Here is a 19,308-nt window from a genome sequence, read left to right as displayed (position 1 = left end):
GAACTATTTTCGCCTAAGGTATCACTTAAATAACAGTAACTTTGACTTGAACATTTATCATTAAGTTGTTGGGCTTTTATTTCTGCCAGCATTTTAGTGAGATGAGAGGATAGTTGAAGTAGAAAAATGAAAAAAGCTTAAATTTAAAAAATTATGGTATTCATGCTTTAGTATGCTTAAAGTGGGTAATGTGCAAATGCTTCAAACAGAATATGGACTGTGGTACTTGACCATACCTGGGGGAATAATTGCATTAAAAATGTATTAATGTAATTTCATGGCTGAGAACAGTGCCATCTAGTTTTATACTTACAGAGGAAGGAAGATCTATGAACCTCCTCGGTATATGAGCGTAAACCAAGCAGCCCAGCAACTTCTGGAGATTGTTCAGAATCAACGAATACGAGGAGAAGAACCAGGTACTCAAGGCCCTAAAAGGGTTCTCATATTCCCTACTGCTGCATTAAGATATGTACATGATACAACTTCACACACACCACCACCACCACCACCACCACCACCACCACCACCACCACCACCACCACCACCACCACCACCAAGGAAGCAAGGGTCAGTGTGTTTGCACTGTACTTTTTCTTGTCATTTTTTAAATCAATTTTAACTTAAATTTCATAGGCTGAAAGTTGTACTGAAGGAAAAATAATGGAGTTCCTCCTAGGAAAATTAATACCATTCCAGAAAGTGAGGATTTTTCACAAATTAACTGTAAATCAGATTTTATGTAAATATGTTAATATGTAAGTATTTAGGTAAAATGCAGAACTTCCTTTTTAGCCTTAATCTGTATATGGTGAGATCTATCCTGCAAAAAATACACTTATTCTGCTTTTCCTCTTTCACAACACTGAGACCAAGGATAGTCTTCTTCAGGATAAAAAGAAGAGAATTTATCCTTATAGTCTTAACACTGCCGCACATGTGTACTGTGGACTTGGTTGGACCATTACACACCTTAATTATCACAGGAGACAGCATGCATCTACTGGAGATGGAGATAACTAAGTCTGTTTTCCGTACCAGACTGTATGTGGTATATAATGAAGTGTTGGTCATCAGTAAATCTTTATTGAGAAGTTCTTTAATGAAACTGTCATATTCTGTTATAAGGTGCTGACTGCCTTTGAGTACCTATCTCTTGATGGAAAAAGATACATGAAGAGATTCTTGAATGACTGTTGCTGATTTTTTCTCATTAGTAGGCCTTGTTAAAGTCATGAAACAAATAATTTGCAAGGGTGTTCCATATTCATAATTTTGTACACTTAAGCCTAAACTTGCATGCCTGCTTGTCCTTGTAATATCATTTGCCCCATTTTGATCATGTTCCATTGGGACAGCTTTCCCAAGTAAACAAAACCATCAGAAGGTTGGTACTTAAAAGCATAAGTAATGTCATAGCCTGTTATTTGTTCGGGGCTCTGTAGTTTACTAAATTCTTTCATGTCTGTTATCTTATCCCTTACAACCACCATTTAAGAAAGATAGTATTCTTGTTTTAAAAATGAAAAAACTAAAGTTTGACATAGCTGATTAGATGGCCAAGCAAAAAATCAAATCTGTGTATTTATCTCATAATCCCCTTGTTTTTCTAATATATCTTGGTCAGTGTGAACATATCTCAAGCAACTTATTGAAAATACAGGCAGGTAATAAACACTGTTCACTCAGAAGCTGTTTAAAGACAAATGCTATGCAATCGTAAAGAGTATGGATATACGTAATTGTTTATCAAGTCCTGAAAACTTAAATGAGGGCAAGCCTTTAGAATTCTGAAAGAGTAAAGTTAGGAAGTACCACTTTACACGTCAGGTAGTTCATATAATTTAGAAAAGCGTTAGATAAATCAATAGGTAATTGGTCTGTAATGATTTAAGGAGATTTAAGATATTTGGGGCTTCTTTAAATGTACTTTTTGTACTAATGTTTAAATGTTGGACAGGATAATGCATTTGCTGAATTGAACGGCACTGTTTTTTTCTTCTCTTAATAGCAGTCACTGAGAAGACACTCTGTGTTGGCTTAGCCAGGGTTGGAGCCGAAGACCAGAAAGTTGCAGCAGGCACTTTGCAGCAGATGTGTGCTGTGGACTTGGGAGGACCATTACACTCCTTAATTATCACAGGAGATAGCATGCATCCACTGGAGATGGAGATGCTAAGTCTGTTTTCCATACCAGAAAATAGCTCAGAATCCTGTTGATGAACTTCATGAACATAGACATTTTCTATTGTTAGATACTAATTTCAGTCATATATGCATGTACACATACTGTAAAATGAACAGTTCTTTTGGTTTACCTAATAATTATAAAGCAAGTGACCAAGAAGAGAGATGTTGATTCAACAATACTTGGTTTCCTGTGGCAGTGAGTTTTTTTTTTTTCCTCCTAAAACATCATCAGTTGTTGCTGTATTAGTAGTTTTTCAGGATAAACACACATGGAGCAGACCAAGCCTGAAAACTTGCAGAGACATTCATAAACAGAGTTGTTTAAAAGCAGTTTTTACTTATGAAATGAATTTATACAACGTGGAACTTTCTTAAAAAGTCAGCTGTCCTGGGCACCTGGGTGGCTCAGTTGGTCAAGCGACTGCCTTCGGCTCAGGTCGTGATCCTGGAGTCCCGGGATCAAGTCCCACATCAGGCTCCCTGCTCGGCGGGGAGTCTGCTTCTCCCTCTGACCCTCTTCCCTCTCATGCTCTCTATCTCTCATTCTCTCTCTCTCAAATAAATAAATAAAATCTTTAAAAAAAAAAAAAGTCAGCTGTCCTGACCATAAGATGAGTTGTCCTGATAGCAGTTGGTATTACTGCATATAAGCAGAGGTGGGAAGGATAAGTCCCACCCAACAGTCCTACTTACTTGAAGATCAGCTGAGCACATGCCACAAAATGACATCCTTCTGAATTGCCTTGTTTTGTTTAGCTGACATCCTAATTATGTGGTTCATATTCTGCTGTATTTTGGAGGTTATATAATTGTTGAATTATAAATGTTCAGCCAGCCGTGTACAGTTGCTGTTTGGTTTTAAATAGCATCTTTCACATCCATCTTGACAAATGGAAAACTTACTACAAAATACAGTTTTAAAAAATTTAAATTTGGAGGCAGTGGGTTAGTCAAGATTTGTCATATCACTTAGCTCAGTTGATATGCCACTGTATGTATGCATGTAGTCACATTCTTTCTCCCAGTTGTAAATGGCACTCCATGTATTATATTTCATGACTGTAGAGTCTTGTACTTTTTGGTAGTTCCATAACAGAAATAGCTTTGCTATATGCCAGTTTAGTTGGTCTAACTTTAACTATTTCCATGGCTTAATCAACCATAGCTTAAATTTCGTTAAATTCATTGGAAGTTGAATGTACACTTTCCTACTTCCGGGGAGCAATGATTAACAAGAAATCATTTTGACATTTTTCTTTTCTTTTTTAAGTAGTCTCCATGCCCAGCGTGAATCAGCCCAACACAAGGCTTGAACTAACGACCCTGAGATCAAGAGTTGAGCTGGAATTAAGAGTCGGAGGCTCAACCAGGCGCCCTTGACTTACTTCATTTGAGATAAAAGATACTTCATATATATATGAAATACTCCATTTTTAGTCTGTTACACAAAAGGGGAGAGAGCCAAGGACATTTAAGTGCTAATTCTGTGTTTTCTTCTGAAGCGTTAAAGCAAGCATTGAATAATTATTATAAAAGGAAAGACTTCTACCTTTGTAATGTACAAGCCCTCCAAAAAAATGTACAAGCTTGTAATGTACAAGCCCTCCCAAAAAATGCTGGACAAATATAACTGCCTAAAGACACTGGGGGGAATGACCAAAAGCAGGCTGAGACTTAGGCTTATATATATAGCTTTTTCCCTCAGGACATTTCCCAAGTCTGTCCGGTAAGGGATGGCTAGAACTCAAGAGAAGGTTGCAGTCTTACTGGTTTGAGGGCTCAGAGAAGTTGGGGGCTGCTAGAGGACCTGTATATTGAGGAGGAAATTCTAGAAATGAAGGTGGCACTGAAGGAGAAGCCAACCTTCCAATCTACATACAAATCTCTTAACTCTTTGGCTAACTGCTGAATTGTGCTTGTACAGGGAAGTCTCCCTGAACCTGGTGGAAAGCCAGAGCTGGAAGGCTGAAAAATCTGAGCAGAGCTTGTTGCTCTGTATTGCAAGAGAAAACAGAATTTCGAGTTTGAATCCTGACAAGTTAGAAGGCTTGGTAAGCATCTTAGGCTTTCTGTCAAATCCGTAGAATGGGGCGCCTGGGTGGCTCAGATGGTTAAGCGTCTGCCTTCGGCTCAGGTCATGATCCCAGAGTCCTGGGATCGAGTCCCGCATCAGGCTCCCTGCTCCTTGGGAGCCTGCTTCTCCCTCTGCCACTCTTTCTCGCTCTCTCATGAATAAATAAATAAAATCTTAAAAAAAAAAAAAAATCCGTAGAATGGCCATGTATTGGAATGAATGGCATATATTGCCCAGGACTAAGGATTTGCATTGAAACTAAAGACAAAACCTTTAATATAAAATCAATCCTCCATAAAATTAAGGTGAGTAGTCAATAATTTAACTGCCTATTGGAACATATCATAACACTTCCAGGGTGTGATAACAAAATGAGTCTCTTTAGCATATCAACAATGACTAGAATATAACATTCAAAGAAACAGGAAAATGTGATTTATAGTCAAAAGCAGGGGAAAAAAACACAGTAGAAAGAGATCCTAACATAATCCAGATCTTGGAATTAAATGGGGATTTTAAAGCAGTTAGTAGAACTAGACTCAAAGATGAAAAGGAAAAATGGTTGTAATGAATGTATATGGATGGGTGCTGTCAGAGAAATGGAGACAAAAACCCAAATGGTTGGACTTAACAGCAGAGTGCAGACAGATAGAAATTACCCTATCTGAAGAATAAAGAATAAAAAAAGGTTGGAGGGAAGAAAAAAAGCACAGAGCCTCAAAGCCACATGGGGTGATATGCAGCAGTTCAGTGCATATGTAACTGGATTTCCAGAAGGAGAAGAGAGAGAAAATAGGGCAGAAAAAAGATGAGTTAAGTAAAGGTCAAAATTTTTCCCAAGTTTGATGAAACTATAAATACGTAGATCCAGTAAGCTCAGTGAACTCTAAGTAGAATAAATACAGAGAAAACACCTAAGACATCGTAGTTAAAACTGATGAGAACCAAAGATAGGAGAAAATCTTAAAAGCCACCATGAGTGGTAGTAGGGAACCCACTACATGCAGGGGAGCAATAAATGTTGGCTGGTTCACCTTAGAAACAATGGAGGTCATGAGACGACAGGAAGAGATCTATAAAGTACTGAAATTAAAAAGCAAAGCCAACCAAACCCTACCAATCTATATCCAGTAAAAACGTCCTTTAAAAATGAAAGCAAAATAAAGCAGTCAATAAAAATAGAATTTGTCGCTAGCAGACCTATAAGGAAAGCTGAGGGAGGACTTTTAGGCTGAACGTAAAAGACATTAGATGGAAGGAAATAGTATGTGAGTATAAAAGAATTTTTTCTTAATGTTTTTAAAAGATAACTGAATTTAGCATGGTATACTGGTGTATAGTTAGATTTCAACAATACAAGTTACAGGAGTTAAAGGGTATTATACAGTGTCAGTTCTTACATTTTACTTAAACCGGTGGAATACTGGGATGCCTGGGTGGCTCAGTCGGTTACCAAGCGGCTCCCTTTGGCTCAGGTCACAATCCCAGGGTCCTGGGATGGAGTCCTGCATCAGGCTCCCTGCTCAGCGGGAAGTCTGCTGCTCCCTCTCCCTCTGCCTGCTGCTTCCCCTGCTTGTGCTCTCTCTCTGTCAAATAAAATCTTTAAAAAAAAAAATAAAGTGGTGGAATACTAACTATAGACTGAAAAGGTTATGTATGTTATGTATTAAAATCCCTTGGCAACTGCTATAAAAAAATAAGGCAGAAGTAAAAAAAAATTAGAGGAATTAAAATTGGATACTGAAGGAGATTTATTCAAAAAAGGCAGGAAAGCAGGAAATATAGGTAAAAAGTATATAGGACAGATAGCAAAATGGTAGGCCTAAATTCAACCCAACTAGTAATTAAATGTAAATCAAATACTCCAATTAAAAACTAGATTTTTTTAAAGGGCCAACTATATGTTGTCTACAAGAGTTAAAATTTAAAGACACAACATGAGGAAAAATAGAACATACAAACTGTAAGCATAAGAAAACAAGTGGCTATATTAATATAAGACAAAATAGACTTTAAAAGAAGGAGTACACTGGAGATAGACTTTCATAAAAAAGGGATAGTTCATCAAGAAGATATAATCCTAAATGTGTCTTCATCGAATACCAGCTTCAAAATACACAAGGCAAAAACTGACAAAGGAGGTACAGACAAGTCTACAATCAGTTGAGGATTTTAATGAACCTCTTAGCAACTGATAAACTAACAAAAATATTGATGATTTGAACAAAAAGCATTTGGACCAAACTGATACTGCTAGATCACTACATGCAATAGTGGTAGAATAGACATTATTTTCAAGCATGTATGAAACGTTCAGCAAAGTAGACCATATGCTTGGCTATTAACCACAATTTATCACTAACAAAAAAGTGTCTAGAAAAGTCTTAAATATTTGGGAATAAAACATTTAACTGAATAAAAAAATGTGAAAATTTGTGGAATGCGGATGAAAGTGCCTAGAAATTTATAGCTTTAGAAGCTTATATTAGAAACGAAGGAAGTTTTAAAATCAATGCTTTGGGCGCCTGGGTAGCTCAGTTGTTGAGTCTGCCTTCGGGGAGTAGTCAGACGGGGAGACGAACCATGAGAGACAATGGACTCTGAAAAACAAACTGAGGGTTCTAGAGGGGAGAAGGGTAGGGGGATGAGTTAGCCTGGTGATGGGTATTAAAGAGGGCACATTCTGCGTGGAGCACTGGGTGTTATGCACAAACAATGAATCATGGAACACTACATCAAAAACTAATGATGTAATATATGGTGATTAACATAACAATAAAAAATTAAAAAGAAGAGTCTGCCTTCGGCTCAGGTCATGATCCCAGGATCCTGGGATTGAGCCCCACATCAGGTTCCCTGCTCTGCGGGAAGCCTGCTTCTCCCTCTCCCACTCCCCCTGCCTGTGTTCCTTCTCTTGCTGTGTCTCTCTCTGTCGAATAAATGAATGAAATCTTTTTAAAAAAATAAAATCAATGATCTGTTTCCATCTTAGCTAGAAAAAAAGAAAAGTATATAAAAACTAGGAAGGAAATACTGAATATCACAGCAGAAATCAGTGAAATAGAAAATGGACAATAAAAGCCAATGGAATGTCAATTTCTAACAATGGTAACATTTGCAAGGATATGGAGTAACTGAAGTTTGCCTGCTGTTGGTAGGAATATAAATTGGCACAACTACTTTGGAAAGTAGTTTTAGTTTACTATAAATTAAATTCTGTCAACTAGCAAGATCAGTTCTAGGTATTTACCCAAAAGAAATGAAAACATTGACAAAAGAAATTGTACAAGAATATTTATTCATTCATAGCCCCAAACTAGAACCAAGGATTGTGTCCATCAATAGAATGGATTTTAAAATTTTGCTGTATTTTACAATGGAATATTACTTAGCAATAAAACAGAACGAACCATTGACTCCTACATGAATTTAAAAAAACAAGTGAAAGAAGCCAGACACAAAAGCAGACTATACAATTCCATTTATATGAAGTTTAGCAATAGGCGGAAATGATCAAACAGGGCTTGCCTATGGAGAGAATGAAGATTGGCAAGGGACAAAAGGGACCCTGAAAGTAATGGAAATGTTCTCTGTCTTGATTGGGTATTGGTTGTATGGATATAAACATTTACCAAAATTCATTCAAATATATAGATTTAGGATCTGTGCATTTTTCTGTATAAGGATTGCCAGATAAAATAGGGTACCCAGTTAAACTGAATTACAGATAAATAATGAATATATATATTCATTATATATATGTATGTATTATATATATACATATATATCCCATTCCATATTTGGGACACATTTATACTAAAGATGGTTATTTATTTGAACTGAAATTTAACAGGGTGCCTTTATTTGCTAATTCTGGTGACACTATTCTGTGTATAATTTAACCTCAATTCAAATGAAATTGTAGGGGTGCCTGAGTGCTTCAGTAGTCCGATTCTTGATTTCAGCTCAGGTCATGGTCTCAGGTCGTGAGATCAAGCCCCACTCTGCACTGAGCATGGAGCCTGCTTAAGATTCTCTCCCCTTCTGCCCCTCCCCCAGTCCCATGCTCTGTAAATAAATAAATGAAATTGTAAAATGAAAAGTGTGCATTATTCATCAGAAAAAGGAACACTCTTATTTTTGGTCTACTATCATGAAATCCTAGTGTTTGGTAGTTAAATACTGCATTTATTTCTTTAGTAGTTTCTAGCTCTTTAATAGTAAATTGTCAATTAGTGAAACTACGTCTGTGATCTAGACACAAATACTTTCATCACCAAAAAAAACTCCCTCCCACTATCCCTTTATATTCAAGCCTCTACCCATCCACTTTTCAGCAATTATATAGAGAGTTAAAGGATTCACATTCAGGTTTTTATATGACATGAGTTTTTTTTTTAATTTTATTCTATTCTGTTAGTCACCATACAGTACATCATTTGTTTTTTTTTAATTTTTTATTGTTATGTTAATCACCATATATTACATCATTAGTTTTTAACGTAGTGTTCCATGACTCATTGTTTGTGCATAACACCCAGTGCTCCACGCAGAACGTGCCCTCTTTAATACCCATCACCAGGCTAACCCATCCCCTACCCTCCTCCCCTCTAGAATCCTCAGTTTGTTTTTCAGAGTCCATCATCTCTCATGGTTTGTCTCCCCCTCTGACTTAATCCCCTTCATTCTTCCCCTCCTGCTATCTTCTTTTTCTTTTTTCTTAACATATGTTGCATTATTTGTTTCAGAAGTACAGATCTGTGATTCAACAGTCTTGCACAATTCACAGCGCTCACCATAGCACATACCCTCCCCAATGTCTATCACCCAGCCACCCCATCCCTCCCACCCCCCACCACTCCAGCAACCCTCAGTTTGTTTCCTGAGATTAAGAAGTCCTCATATCAGTGAGGTCATATGATACATGTCTTTCTCTGATTGACTTATTTCACTCAGCATAACACCCTCCAGTTCCATCCACGTCGTTGCAAATGGCAAGGTCTCATTCCTTTTGATGGCTGCATAATATTCCATTGTGTATATATACCACTTCTTCTTTATCCATTCATCTGTCGATGGACATCTTGGCTCTTTCCACAGTCTGGCTATTGTGGACATTGCTGCTATAAACATTGGGGTGCACGTACCCCTTCAGATCCCTACATTTGTATCTTTGTTGTAAATACCCAGTAGTGCAATTCCTGGATCATATGGTAGCTCTATTTTCAACTGTTTGAGGAACCTCCATACTGTTTTCCAGAGTGGCTGCACCAGCTGGCATTCCCACCAACAGTGTAGGAGGGTTCCCCTTTCTCCACATCCCCGCCAACATCTGTCGTTTCCTGACTTGTTCATTTTAGCCATTCTGACTGGTGTGAGGTGGTATCTCATGGAGGTTTTGATTTGGATTTCCCTGATGCCGAGCGATGTTGAGCACTTTTTCATGTGTCTGTTGGCCATTTGGATGTCTTCTTTGGAAAAACATCTGTTCATGTCTGATGCCCATTTCTTGATTGGATTATTTGTTCTTTGGGTGTTGAGTTTGATAAGTTCTTTATAGATTTTGGATACTAGCCCTTTATCTGATATGTCATTTGCAAATATTTTCTCCCATTCTGTTGGTTGTCTTTTGGTTTTGTGGACTGTTTCTTTTGCTGGGCAAAAGATTTTATCTTGATGAAATCCTAATAGTTCATTTTTGCCCTGGCTTCCCTTGCCTTTGGTGATGTTTCTAGGAAGAAGTTGCTGTGGCTGAGGTCGAAGAGGTTGCTGCCTGTGTTCTCCTTTAGGATTTTGATGGACTCCTGTCTCACGTTTAGGTCTTTCAACCATTTGGAGTCTATTTTTGTGTGTGGTGTAAGGAAATGGTCCAGTTTCATTCTTCTGCATGTGGCTGTCCAATTTTCCCAACACCATTTGTTGAAGAGACTGTCTTTTTTCCATTGGACATTCTTTCCTGCTTTGTCGAAGATAAGTTGACCATAGAGTTGAGGGTCCACTTCTGGGCTCTCGATTCTGTTCCATTGATCTATGTGTCTGTTTTTGTGCCAGTACCATACTGTCTTGATGATGACAGCTTTGTAATAGAGCTGGAAGTCCAGAATTTTGATGCCGCCAGCTTTGCTTTTCTTTTTCAATATTCCTCTGGCTATTCGGGGTCTCTTCTGGTTCCATACAAATTTTAGGATTATTTGTTCCATTTCTTTGAAAAAAGTGGATGGTATTTTGATGGGGATTGTATTGAATGTGTAGATTGCTCTAGGTAGCATTGACATCTTCACAATGTTGGTTCTCCCAATCCATGAGCGTGGAACGTTTTTCCATTTCTTTGTGTCTTCTTCAATTTCTTTCCTGAGTATTTTATAGTTTTCTGAGTACAGATCCTTTGCCTCCTTGGTTAAATTTATTCCTAGGTATCTTTTGGTTTTGGATGCAATTGTAAATGGGATTGACTCCTTGATTTGTCTCTCTTCTGTCTTGTTTTTGGTGTATAGGAATGCCATTGATTTTATATCCTGCTACTTTACTGAATTCCTGTATGAGTTCTAGCAGTTTTGGGGTGGAGTCTTTTGGGTTTTCCACATACAGTATCATATCATCTGCAAAGAGTGAGAGTTTGACTTCCTCTTTGCCGATTTGGATGCCTTTGATTTCTTTTTGTTGTCTGATTGCTGTGGCTAGGACTTCTAATACTATGTTGAATAGCAGTGGTGAGAGTGGACATCCCTGCCGCGTTCCTGACCTTAGGGGAAAAGCTCTTAGCTTTTCCCCATTGAGAATGATATTCGCTGTAGGTTTTTCATAGATGGCTTTTATGATATTGAGGTATGTACCCTCTAACCCTATACTCTGAAGAGTTTTGATCAAGAAAGGATGCTGTACTTTGTCAAATGCTTTTTCTGCATCTATTGAGAGGATCATGAGATTCTTGTTCTTTCTTTTGTTAATGTATTGTATCACCTTGATTGATTTGCGGATGTTGAACCAACCTTGCAGCCCAGGGATAAATCCCACTTGGTCGTGGTGAATAATCCTTTTAATGTACTGTTGGATCCTATTGGCTAGTATTTTGGTGAGAATTTTTGCATCCATATTCATCAAGGATATTGGTCTGTAATTCTCCTCTTTGATGGGGCCTTTGTCTGGTTTTGGGATCAAGGTAATGGTGGCCTCATAAAATGAGTTTGGAAGTTTTCCTTCCATTTCTATTTTTTGGAACAGTTTCAGGAGAATAGGTATTAATTCTTCTTTAAATGTCTGATAGAATTCCCCTGGGAAGGCATCTGGCCCTGGGCTTTTGTTTCTGGGGAGATTTTTGATGACTGCTTCAATTTCCTTAGTGGTTATAGGTCTGTTCAGGTTTTCTGTTTCTTCCTGGTTCAATTTTGGTAGTTATACATCTCTAGGAATGCACCATTTCTTCCAGGTTATCTAATTTGCTGGCATAGAGCTGCTCATAATATGTTCTTATAATTGTTTGTATTTCTTTGGTGTTGGTTATGATCTCTCCTCTTTCATTCATGATTTTGTTGATTTGGGTCCTTTCTCTTTTCTTTTTGATAAGTCTGGCCAGGGGTTTATCAATCTTGTTAATTCTTTCAAAGAACCAGCTCCTAGTTTCATTGATCTGTACTACTGTTCTTTTGGTTTCTAGTTCATTGATTTCTGCTCTGATCTTTATTATTTCTCTTCTCCTGCTGGGTTTAGGCTTTATTTGCTGTTCTTTCTCCAGCTCCTTTAGGTGTAGGGTTAGGTTGTGTATTTGAGACCTTTCTTGTTTCTTGAGAAAGGCTTGTATTGCTATATACTTTCCTCTCAGGACTGCCTTTGCTGTATCCCAAAGATTTTGAACAGTTGTGTTTTCATTTTCATTGGTTTCCATGAATTTTTTAAATTCTTCTTTAATTTCCTGGTTGGCTCATTCATTCTTTAGTAGGATGCTCTTTAGCCTCCATGTATTTGAGTTCTTTCCGACTTTCCTCTTGTGATTGAGTTCTAGTTTCAAAGCATTGTGGTCTGAAAATATGCAGGGAATTATCCCAATCTTTTGGTACCAGTTGAGACCTGATTTGTGACCTAGGATGTGATCAATTCTGGAGAATGTTTCATGGGCACTAGAGAAGAATGTGTATTTCGTTGCTTTGAGATGGAATGTTCTGAATATGTCTGTGAAGTCCCTTTGGTCCAGTGTGTCATTTAAAGTCTTTATTTCCTTGTTGATCTTTTGCTTAGATGATCTGTCCATTTCAGTCAGGGGGGTGTTAAAGTCCCCCACTATTATTGTATTGTTGTCAATGTGTTTCTTTGCTTTTGTTATTAATTGCCTTATATAATTGGCTGCTCCCATGTTGGGGGCATAGATATTTACAATTGTTAGATCTTCTTGTTGGATAGACCCTTTAAGTAGGATATAGTGTCCTTCTTCATCTCTTATTACAGTCTTTGTTTTAAAATCTAATTTGTCTGATATAAGGATTGCCACCCCAGCTTTCTTTTGGTGTCCATTAGCATGATAAATGGTTTTCCACCCCCTCACTTTCAATCTGGGGGCGTCTTTGGGTCTAAAATGAGTCTCTTGCAGACAGCATATGGATGGGTCTTGTTTTTTAATCCAATCTGATAGCCTGTGTCTTTTGATTGGGGCATTTAGCCCATTTACATTCAGGGTAACTATTGAAAGGTATGAATCTCGTGCCATTGTATTGCCTGTAAGGTGACTGTTACTGTATATTGTCTGTGTTCCTTTCTGATCTATGCTGCTTTTAGGCTCTCTCTTTGCTTAGAGGACCCCTTTCAATATTTCTTGTAGGGCTGGTTTTGTGTTTGCAAATTCCTTTAGTTTTTGTTTGTCCTGGAAGCTTTTTATCTCTCCTTCTATTTTCAATGACAGCCTAGCTGGATATAGTATTCTTGGCTGCATATTTTTCTCGTTTAGTGCTCTGAAGATATCTTGTCAGTCCTTTCTGGCCTGCCAGGTCTCTGTGGATAGGTCTGTTGCCAATCTAATATTTCTACCATTGTAGGTTACATATCTCTTCTCCCGAGCTGCTTTCAGGATTTTCTCTTTGTCTCTGAGACTCATAAGTTTTACTATTAGATATCGGGGTGTTGACCTATTATTATTGATTTTGAGAAGGGTTCTCTGTGCCTCCTGGATTTTGATGCCTGTTTCCTTCCTCACATTAGGGAAGTTCTCTGCTATTATTTGCTCCAATATACCTTCTGCCCCTCTCTCTCTTTCTTCTTCTTCTGGGATCCCAATTATTCTAATGTTGTTTCGTCTTATCGTATCATTTATCTCTCGAATTCTGCCCTCGTGATCCTGTATTTGTTTTTCCCTTTTTCTCAGCCTCTTTATTTTTCATCATTTGATCTTCTATATCACTGATTCTCTCTTCTGCCTCATTTATCCTAGCAGTTATTGCCCCCACTTTTTATTGCACCTCATCAATAGCCTTTTTGATTTCGACTTGGTTAGATTTTAGTTCTTTTGTTTCTCCAGTGTGTTTCTCTAATAACTTCCACGCTTTTTTCAAGCCCAGCTAGTATCTTTAAAGTCATGATTCTGAACTCTAGGTCCGACATCATACTAATGGATGTATTGAGTAGGTAGGTCCCTGGCTGACGGTACTACCTCTTGTTCTTTTTGCTGAGGTGATTTTTTTCATCTTGTCATTTTGTCCAGAGGAGAATAGATGAATGAGAGAACAAAATGCTAACAGGGTAACAACGTCCCCAGCAAATATATTGTATACAAATCAGAAAAGACCTGAAACCAGGGGAAAAGAAAGGGAAAGAAAGAAAAAAGAAAGAGAAAAAAAAAGATAAAAACAAAAACAGAACAATACAAAAAAAGCAGAATATGATCAAATATGATCAGGCTAGTGCATAGATCAGTGCCACACACTAGATTTTGGGCGTATTTTGGTCTGTTAGAAAAAAGTGCCTCCTAAAATTTTAAAGGAAGAAAGACATATATGTACAAAATAAGGGTTGATACAATGAAGGGATGGAAGATGACTGTAAAGATGAAAATTATAAAAGATTTTATAAAAGGAATTGATAAGATAAGTCATTTGAAAAAAGAAAGAAGAAGATTTAAAAAAAAAAGAAAAAAGGGAGAGAATGTGATCAGGCAGGAGACTAGAACAAAGCCATACACTAGTGATTTAGGGTATATTTTGATCTGTTAGAAGAAACTGTATCTCAAAATTTTAAAGAGAGAACAACTTATATATATATGCCAAAAATAAGGGTAACTACTATGAAGGGATAAAATATGACTCTAAAAATGAAAAATAAAAAATGTTTCTTAAAAAAAGGGATTGATAAGATGTTAGTTGAAAAAGGGAAAAAGAAAAATTAAAAAAAAAGTTAAAAAATTAACTTTGACGAACTAATGAATCATGGTAAAAAAAAGCCACGAATTCGATGTGCAGTATTCCCCTAGCGCTGGAGTTCTCCCATTCTCCTTGATCGGTAAACTTGGTCTTGGCTTGCTGGCTGTTTGTGCTGATCTTCTGGGGGTGCGGCCTGTTGCCGTGGTTTCCAAATGTCTTTGCCAGAGGCTGAATTGCCCCGCCCTTGTCAGTCTGGGCTAAGCAAGCTGCTCGGGTTTGCTCTCAGGAGCTTTTGTTCCCTGCAAGCTCTCGGTACAGCTTTGGAGGCCCAGGGCGAAAATGGTGGCCTCCCAATCTCCACCCAGAGGAGCTGAGAACTCGGGGCCCCGCTCCTCAGTGCGCCCCCAGAGAAAAGCAGTCACTCCCGTCTCCCCGGTCTCCTGCCGCACTCCGTGCTCACCCGGCCTGTGACCGAGCGTTTGTATCTCTGGCACCCGACCCCGTGTGGAGTCTCCAAACCCAGCAGATCCCTGCGGTGCGTTCCCGCGCCGCTCCTCCCGGGGGAGGGAGGGGAGTCTCCCCGGCTCTGCCACTTGTTGGGTCCCTGCTGGAGGAGCAGTGGCCCAACTGGGCCGCGGATCACAGTTTATGGCCACCCCGAGCTGAGAGCCCGCTCCTCGGCTCCGTCTCTGCAGCCGGCTTCCCCGCTCCGATACCTGGGAGCTCTGCCACACTCAGGCACCCCTGGTCTTTCTGTGACCCCGAGTGTCCTGCAACCACACTGTCCTGGGAGAATTCCACCCCCCGCTTAGCCACTGGAGCGACGTCCCTCAGCGGAGCCGGCTTCTAAAAGTTCTGATTTTGTGCTCCGCGGCTCTAGCACTTGCCAGAAGCGGCCGGTGGAGGCCCATCCCCCGCCGTCTATCCTCCCGAATATCGCCTCGGATTCACTTCTCTGCACGTCCTACCTTCCAGTAAGTGGTCGCTTTTCTGTTCAGAGAGTTGTTGCTACTCTCCTCTTCGATCTCCTGTTGAGTTCGTAGGTGTTCAGAATGGTTTGATCCCTATTCAGCTGAATTCCTGAGACCAGACGAAATCTAGTCTCCTACTCCTCCGCCATCTTGCTCCAACCACATCATTAGTTTTTGATGTAGTATTCCATGATTCATTGTTTTCATATAATACCCAGTGCTCCATGCAGTTCCTGGGTTCCTGGGTCATGTGGTAAATGCATATTTGTAAGAAACCCCTGAAATTATTTGCAGAGTAACTCTATCATTTTGCATTCCCACCAGTACTGTGAAAGAATTGCCATTGCTCTGTATCTTTGCCAGCATTTCATATTGGCAGTATTTTTTATTTTAGCTATTCTGATAAGTGTGTTGTGGTATATGTCATCATAGTTTTAATTTTCCCTTTCCTAGTGCAATGATGTTAACATCTTTCACATGCTTATTTATCATTTTCAATATCCTATTTAATGAAGCATCCATTCATGTCTTTTAATTTGGATTGTTTTCTTATGCTTAAGTTTTGGGCATTCTTTGCATATTCTGCATACAAATTCTTTGTCAGATAGATATGTGATTTGCAAATATTTTCTCCCAATCCATAGCTTGTCCTTTTATTCCCTTGACCGTGTCTTTTTGGTAAAGCAAAAGTTTTTCATTTTGATGAAATACAGATTATGAGTTTTTTCTTGTGTGGATTATGTTTTTGTTACTATGTCTAAGAACCCATCATCGAAATGAAAGACATGTAGATTTTATCTTGTGTTTTCTTGTAAAATTTTTAGAGTTTTGCATTTTACATTTAGATCCAGTTTTAGAGTTTATTTTTGTATGAAATGTGAGTTTTAATATCAAGGTTCTTTTTTTGCATATAGATGTCCAATTGCTCCAACACCATTAGTTTTTATTTATTTTATTTTTTCATCATTAGTTTTTAAAAAGACTACCCTTTCTCCATTGAATTGTTTTTGCACCATTGTCAAAAATCAGTTGGCCGTATTTGTATGGATCTTTTTGCTGTTTTGTTGATTTATGTTTCCCTTCTATGATGCCACACTATCTTGATTACTGTGGGTTTATTAAAAATAGGTAGTTTGATTCCTCTAATTTTCTTTTTTCAAAATTGTTTTATCTATTCCAGTTCTTTTGCTTTTCCATATAAATATTAGAATGGACTAGTTGATATCTATAATAAAGCTTGTGAGATTTTGATTGGAATTGATTATGATGCATTTAAATGTGGATATTTGGGGTTTGTCCTTTTTGGAGTTGGCTTATAGCATCTTGAATCTGTAGGTTTATTTGCCAGGTTGGGAAGTTTTCAGCCATTATTTCAAACGTTTTTCCAGCACTGTCCGGTTCAGCATGGTATGCAGAGTCCTTTCTTTCCAGGACTCTGATACCAAATGTTAGACATTTCTTATTATGCCACAGGTCTCTGAGATCTGTTCTTTCTTTTTTCCTCCAGTCTATTTTCTCTGCCATTCTTAGTGGATAACTTTGTTGATCTGGCTCCAAGTTCATTGACTCTTTCCCCCTGCTCCATTTTCTGTTGAATCCATTCTGTATGGTTTGGGTTTATATTGTTTGTTTGTTTTTTTTTTTAGTTGCTGATATAAAATTTCCATTTGTTCTTTTTATATCTTCTATTTTCTGTTTTAATATTTGTTGCAAGATTATTTCTGATGGCTTGTTCAAGTATTTTTATAATGGCTGCTTTAAAGTCTTTGTCAGATAATTCCAATACTGATGTCATCTCAGCCTCATCTGTTCATTGTTTTTCTTCCATAAGTTGAAATTTTTGTGGCACTTTATGGAATAATTTTTTATTGTAGTGTGGACATTGTGAGTATTATGACATTCTGGGTCGTGTTCAGATTCTATGCAGAATGGCAATCTATTTGTTCTACTAGGCAGTCAACCTGGTTATCTTCAGAATGTAATTACTAATCTACCTTCTGTGGGCTGTGTCAGTTCAGTTTTCAAGGACTGCAGTTTTCTTTGGATCTATTTCAGGTTGTGCCCTCGGTAGGGGACCTAGACAGTCTGGGACCTAATTGATTGGATAGTTTAGTTCTGAAGATGTTTTGGTATGCTGAGTAGGATCAGATCCAAACATTAGTGACTTGAGGGTTCATAAACAACTTTATGAGGTTGCTTTCCTTTGCCTCTCCCATTCCATGATCTCTCTGCTGCTTCCTGGTTCCCTAGGCTCCCCTTTTCAGTCCTCTGGCCATAAACTTGGGGTTCTTGTTACTCTACACTGTTGCTCTGTCTCATATCTTCATGATTGAGCCTACATCCCGACCCACGTGGAGGGACAGAAAGAAAAAAAGCAGAGGGGCTTGTTCTACCCTTTTGAAACCATAGCTCCACTAAACAGAGAAAAATTCGCTCCTCTTGTATGTAGCTCTTGTGGGTTTCCATAGTTTTTGGCCACTACTGCAGAATTGCTTGGGGGAAGTCTTTGCTCCAACTAATAGAACTACAAATGTAGTAACTTTGTCTTGTTTTGAAGTTCTGTAGAAATCTATGGCCTGTGTACAAATTATTGCTCAAGGGGAAGTAGTATGAGACACATACAGGACAGAGAACCCCTGTAAAGTTGAACAACAGTTTGATCTAACTTAATGCCTATTGTGGGAAAACAGCGATGGCTCATCAGACAGATATTATTTTACTTATCATTTTGGAAGTGGTATGATATTTTCAAAAGTCCAAGCCAAATGGTAGGGTTTTAATTGCTGTGAAACTGTACTATGATTAGATGTGAATCTGAATTTCATGTTTATTTATACAATATCACCCTTTTAAAATACTATTATCTGCCTGCCTACCTTCAGGAGGTACTCTTTTGAATGCTTTTGTTTTTGTATTTTTTGTTTTAGCAGTGGCTGTCTTATAAAAAGAATGCAGTTTAAACAATGCATACAGAACCATTTTCCAAGGAGGAATTAACTTCATATTAAATTCATCCATTTTTTCCAACAAATTTTGATTGCCTAAAGTGTGCCAGACTCAAAGCATTTGAGTATTATCTTACTGTTACCTTTATTACTTCTCTTGGTTATGGGAATTTAGCAGATAAAGTTGAAATGTACATTTAAATGTTAGTAGCATGTGCTAAGCTTACCTTATGGTAGAGTTTTTTGTTTTGTTTTTTAAACCTGGACATAGGGCTGGATGAGCTAATAGATTGTTTGAATGAACTGGAATCCCACTGAAATGCTGGTTTTTTTTTTTTCATTTCCTTCCTTCCTTCCTTTTTACAGAATGGAAAATACTAAATTCCTGTCATTGTATCTGCATCTATTGGACCAGTTGGTCTCTCCCTGTCTGCTCTTTCTGTGGTCTAGAGTAATGATAAGTTTATTATCATACTGTAGGTAATGAGATTGGATAAGGAGGAGAGGAAAAAGCATTACGAGTTTCTAAAGTTGTTCAGGGGAATTTGTATTTGATGAGCATTATGGAGCCGTTCCAGATTCCTGAGCTGGAGGACTGCAAGTGAAAACAGAGAAGCTTACCTAGTCTGTCAGTACAACATAGGGTGGCTTCGGTGGGGAAGGAAACAAAACTCTAGGTAAAGATTAGGTAGTGAAGTATTATAATACATCACTTGCTTAAACCAGACTGTAAACAGAAGAGGCTGCTCTGAGGGGAGTGGTGATGGGCCACTGTAGAGTTCCTTAGG

At 38.2% G+C, this 19,308-nt stretch overlaps 1 protein-coding gene across 3 annotated transcripts in view; it reads left to right on the top strand.

The window, feature by feature from the left end:
- Positions 1–4,371, top strand: part of DPH5 (diphthamide biosynthesis 5) — a 36,170-nt gene extending 31,799 nt beyond the window's left edge. Inside the window, exons 6-7 of one of the 3 annotated variants that reach the window (XM_027616428.2) lie at positions 316–419; positions 2,012–4,371. In XM_027616428.2, the coding sequence (XP_027472229.1) occupies positions 316–419; positions 2,012–2,220 (313 nt within the window). In that variant the 3' untranslated portion in view covers positions 2,221–4,371. The remainder of the gene's footprint in view (positions 1–315; positions 420–2,011) is intronic. The other 2 variants (XM_027616417.2, XM_027616411.2) reach the window with 2 other exon arrangements.
- Positions 4,372–19,308: the final 14,937 nt, after the last annotated feature.

Source organism: Zalophus californianus, chromosome 4 (assembly GCF_009762305.2).
Source record: "Zalophus californianus isolate mZalCal1 chromosome 4, mZalCal1.pri.v2, whole genome shotgun sequence".
In the NCBI taxonomy this organism is placed as follows: domain Eukaryota; kingdom Metazoa; phylum Chordata; class Mammalia; order Carnivora; family Otariidae; genus Zalophus; species Zalophus californianus.
This window is presented reverse-complemented; position numbering and strand designations above follow the sequence as displayed.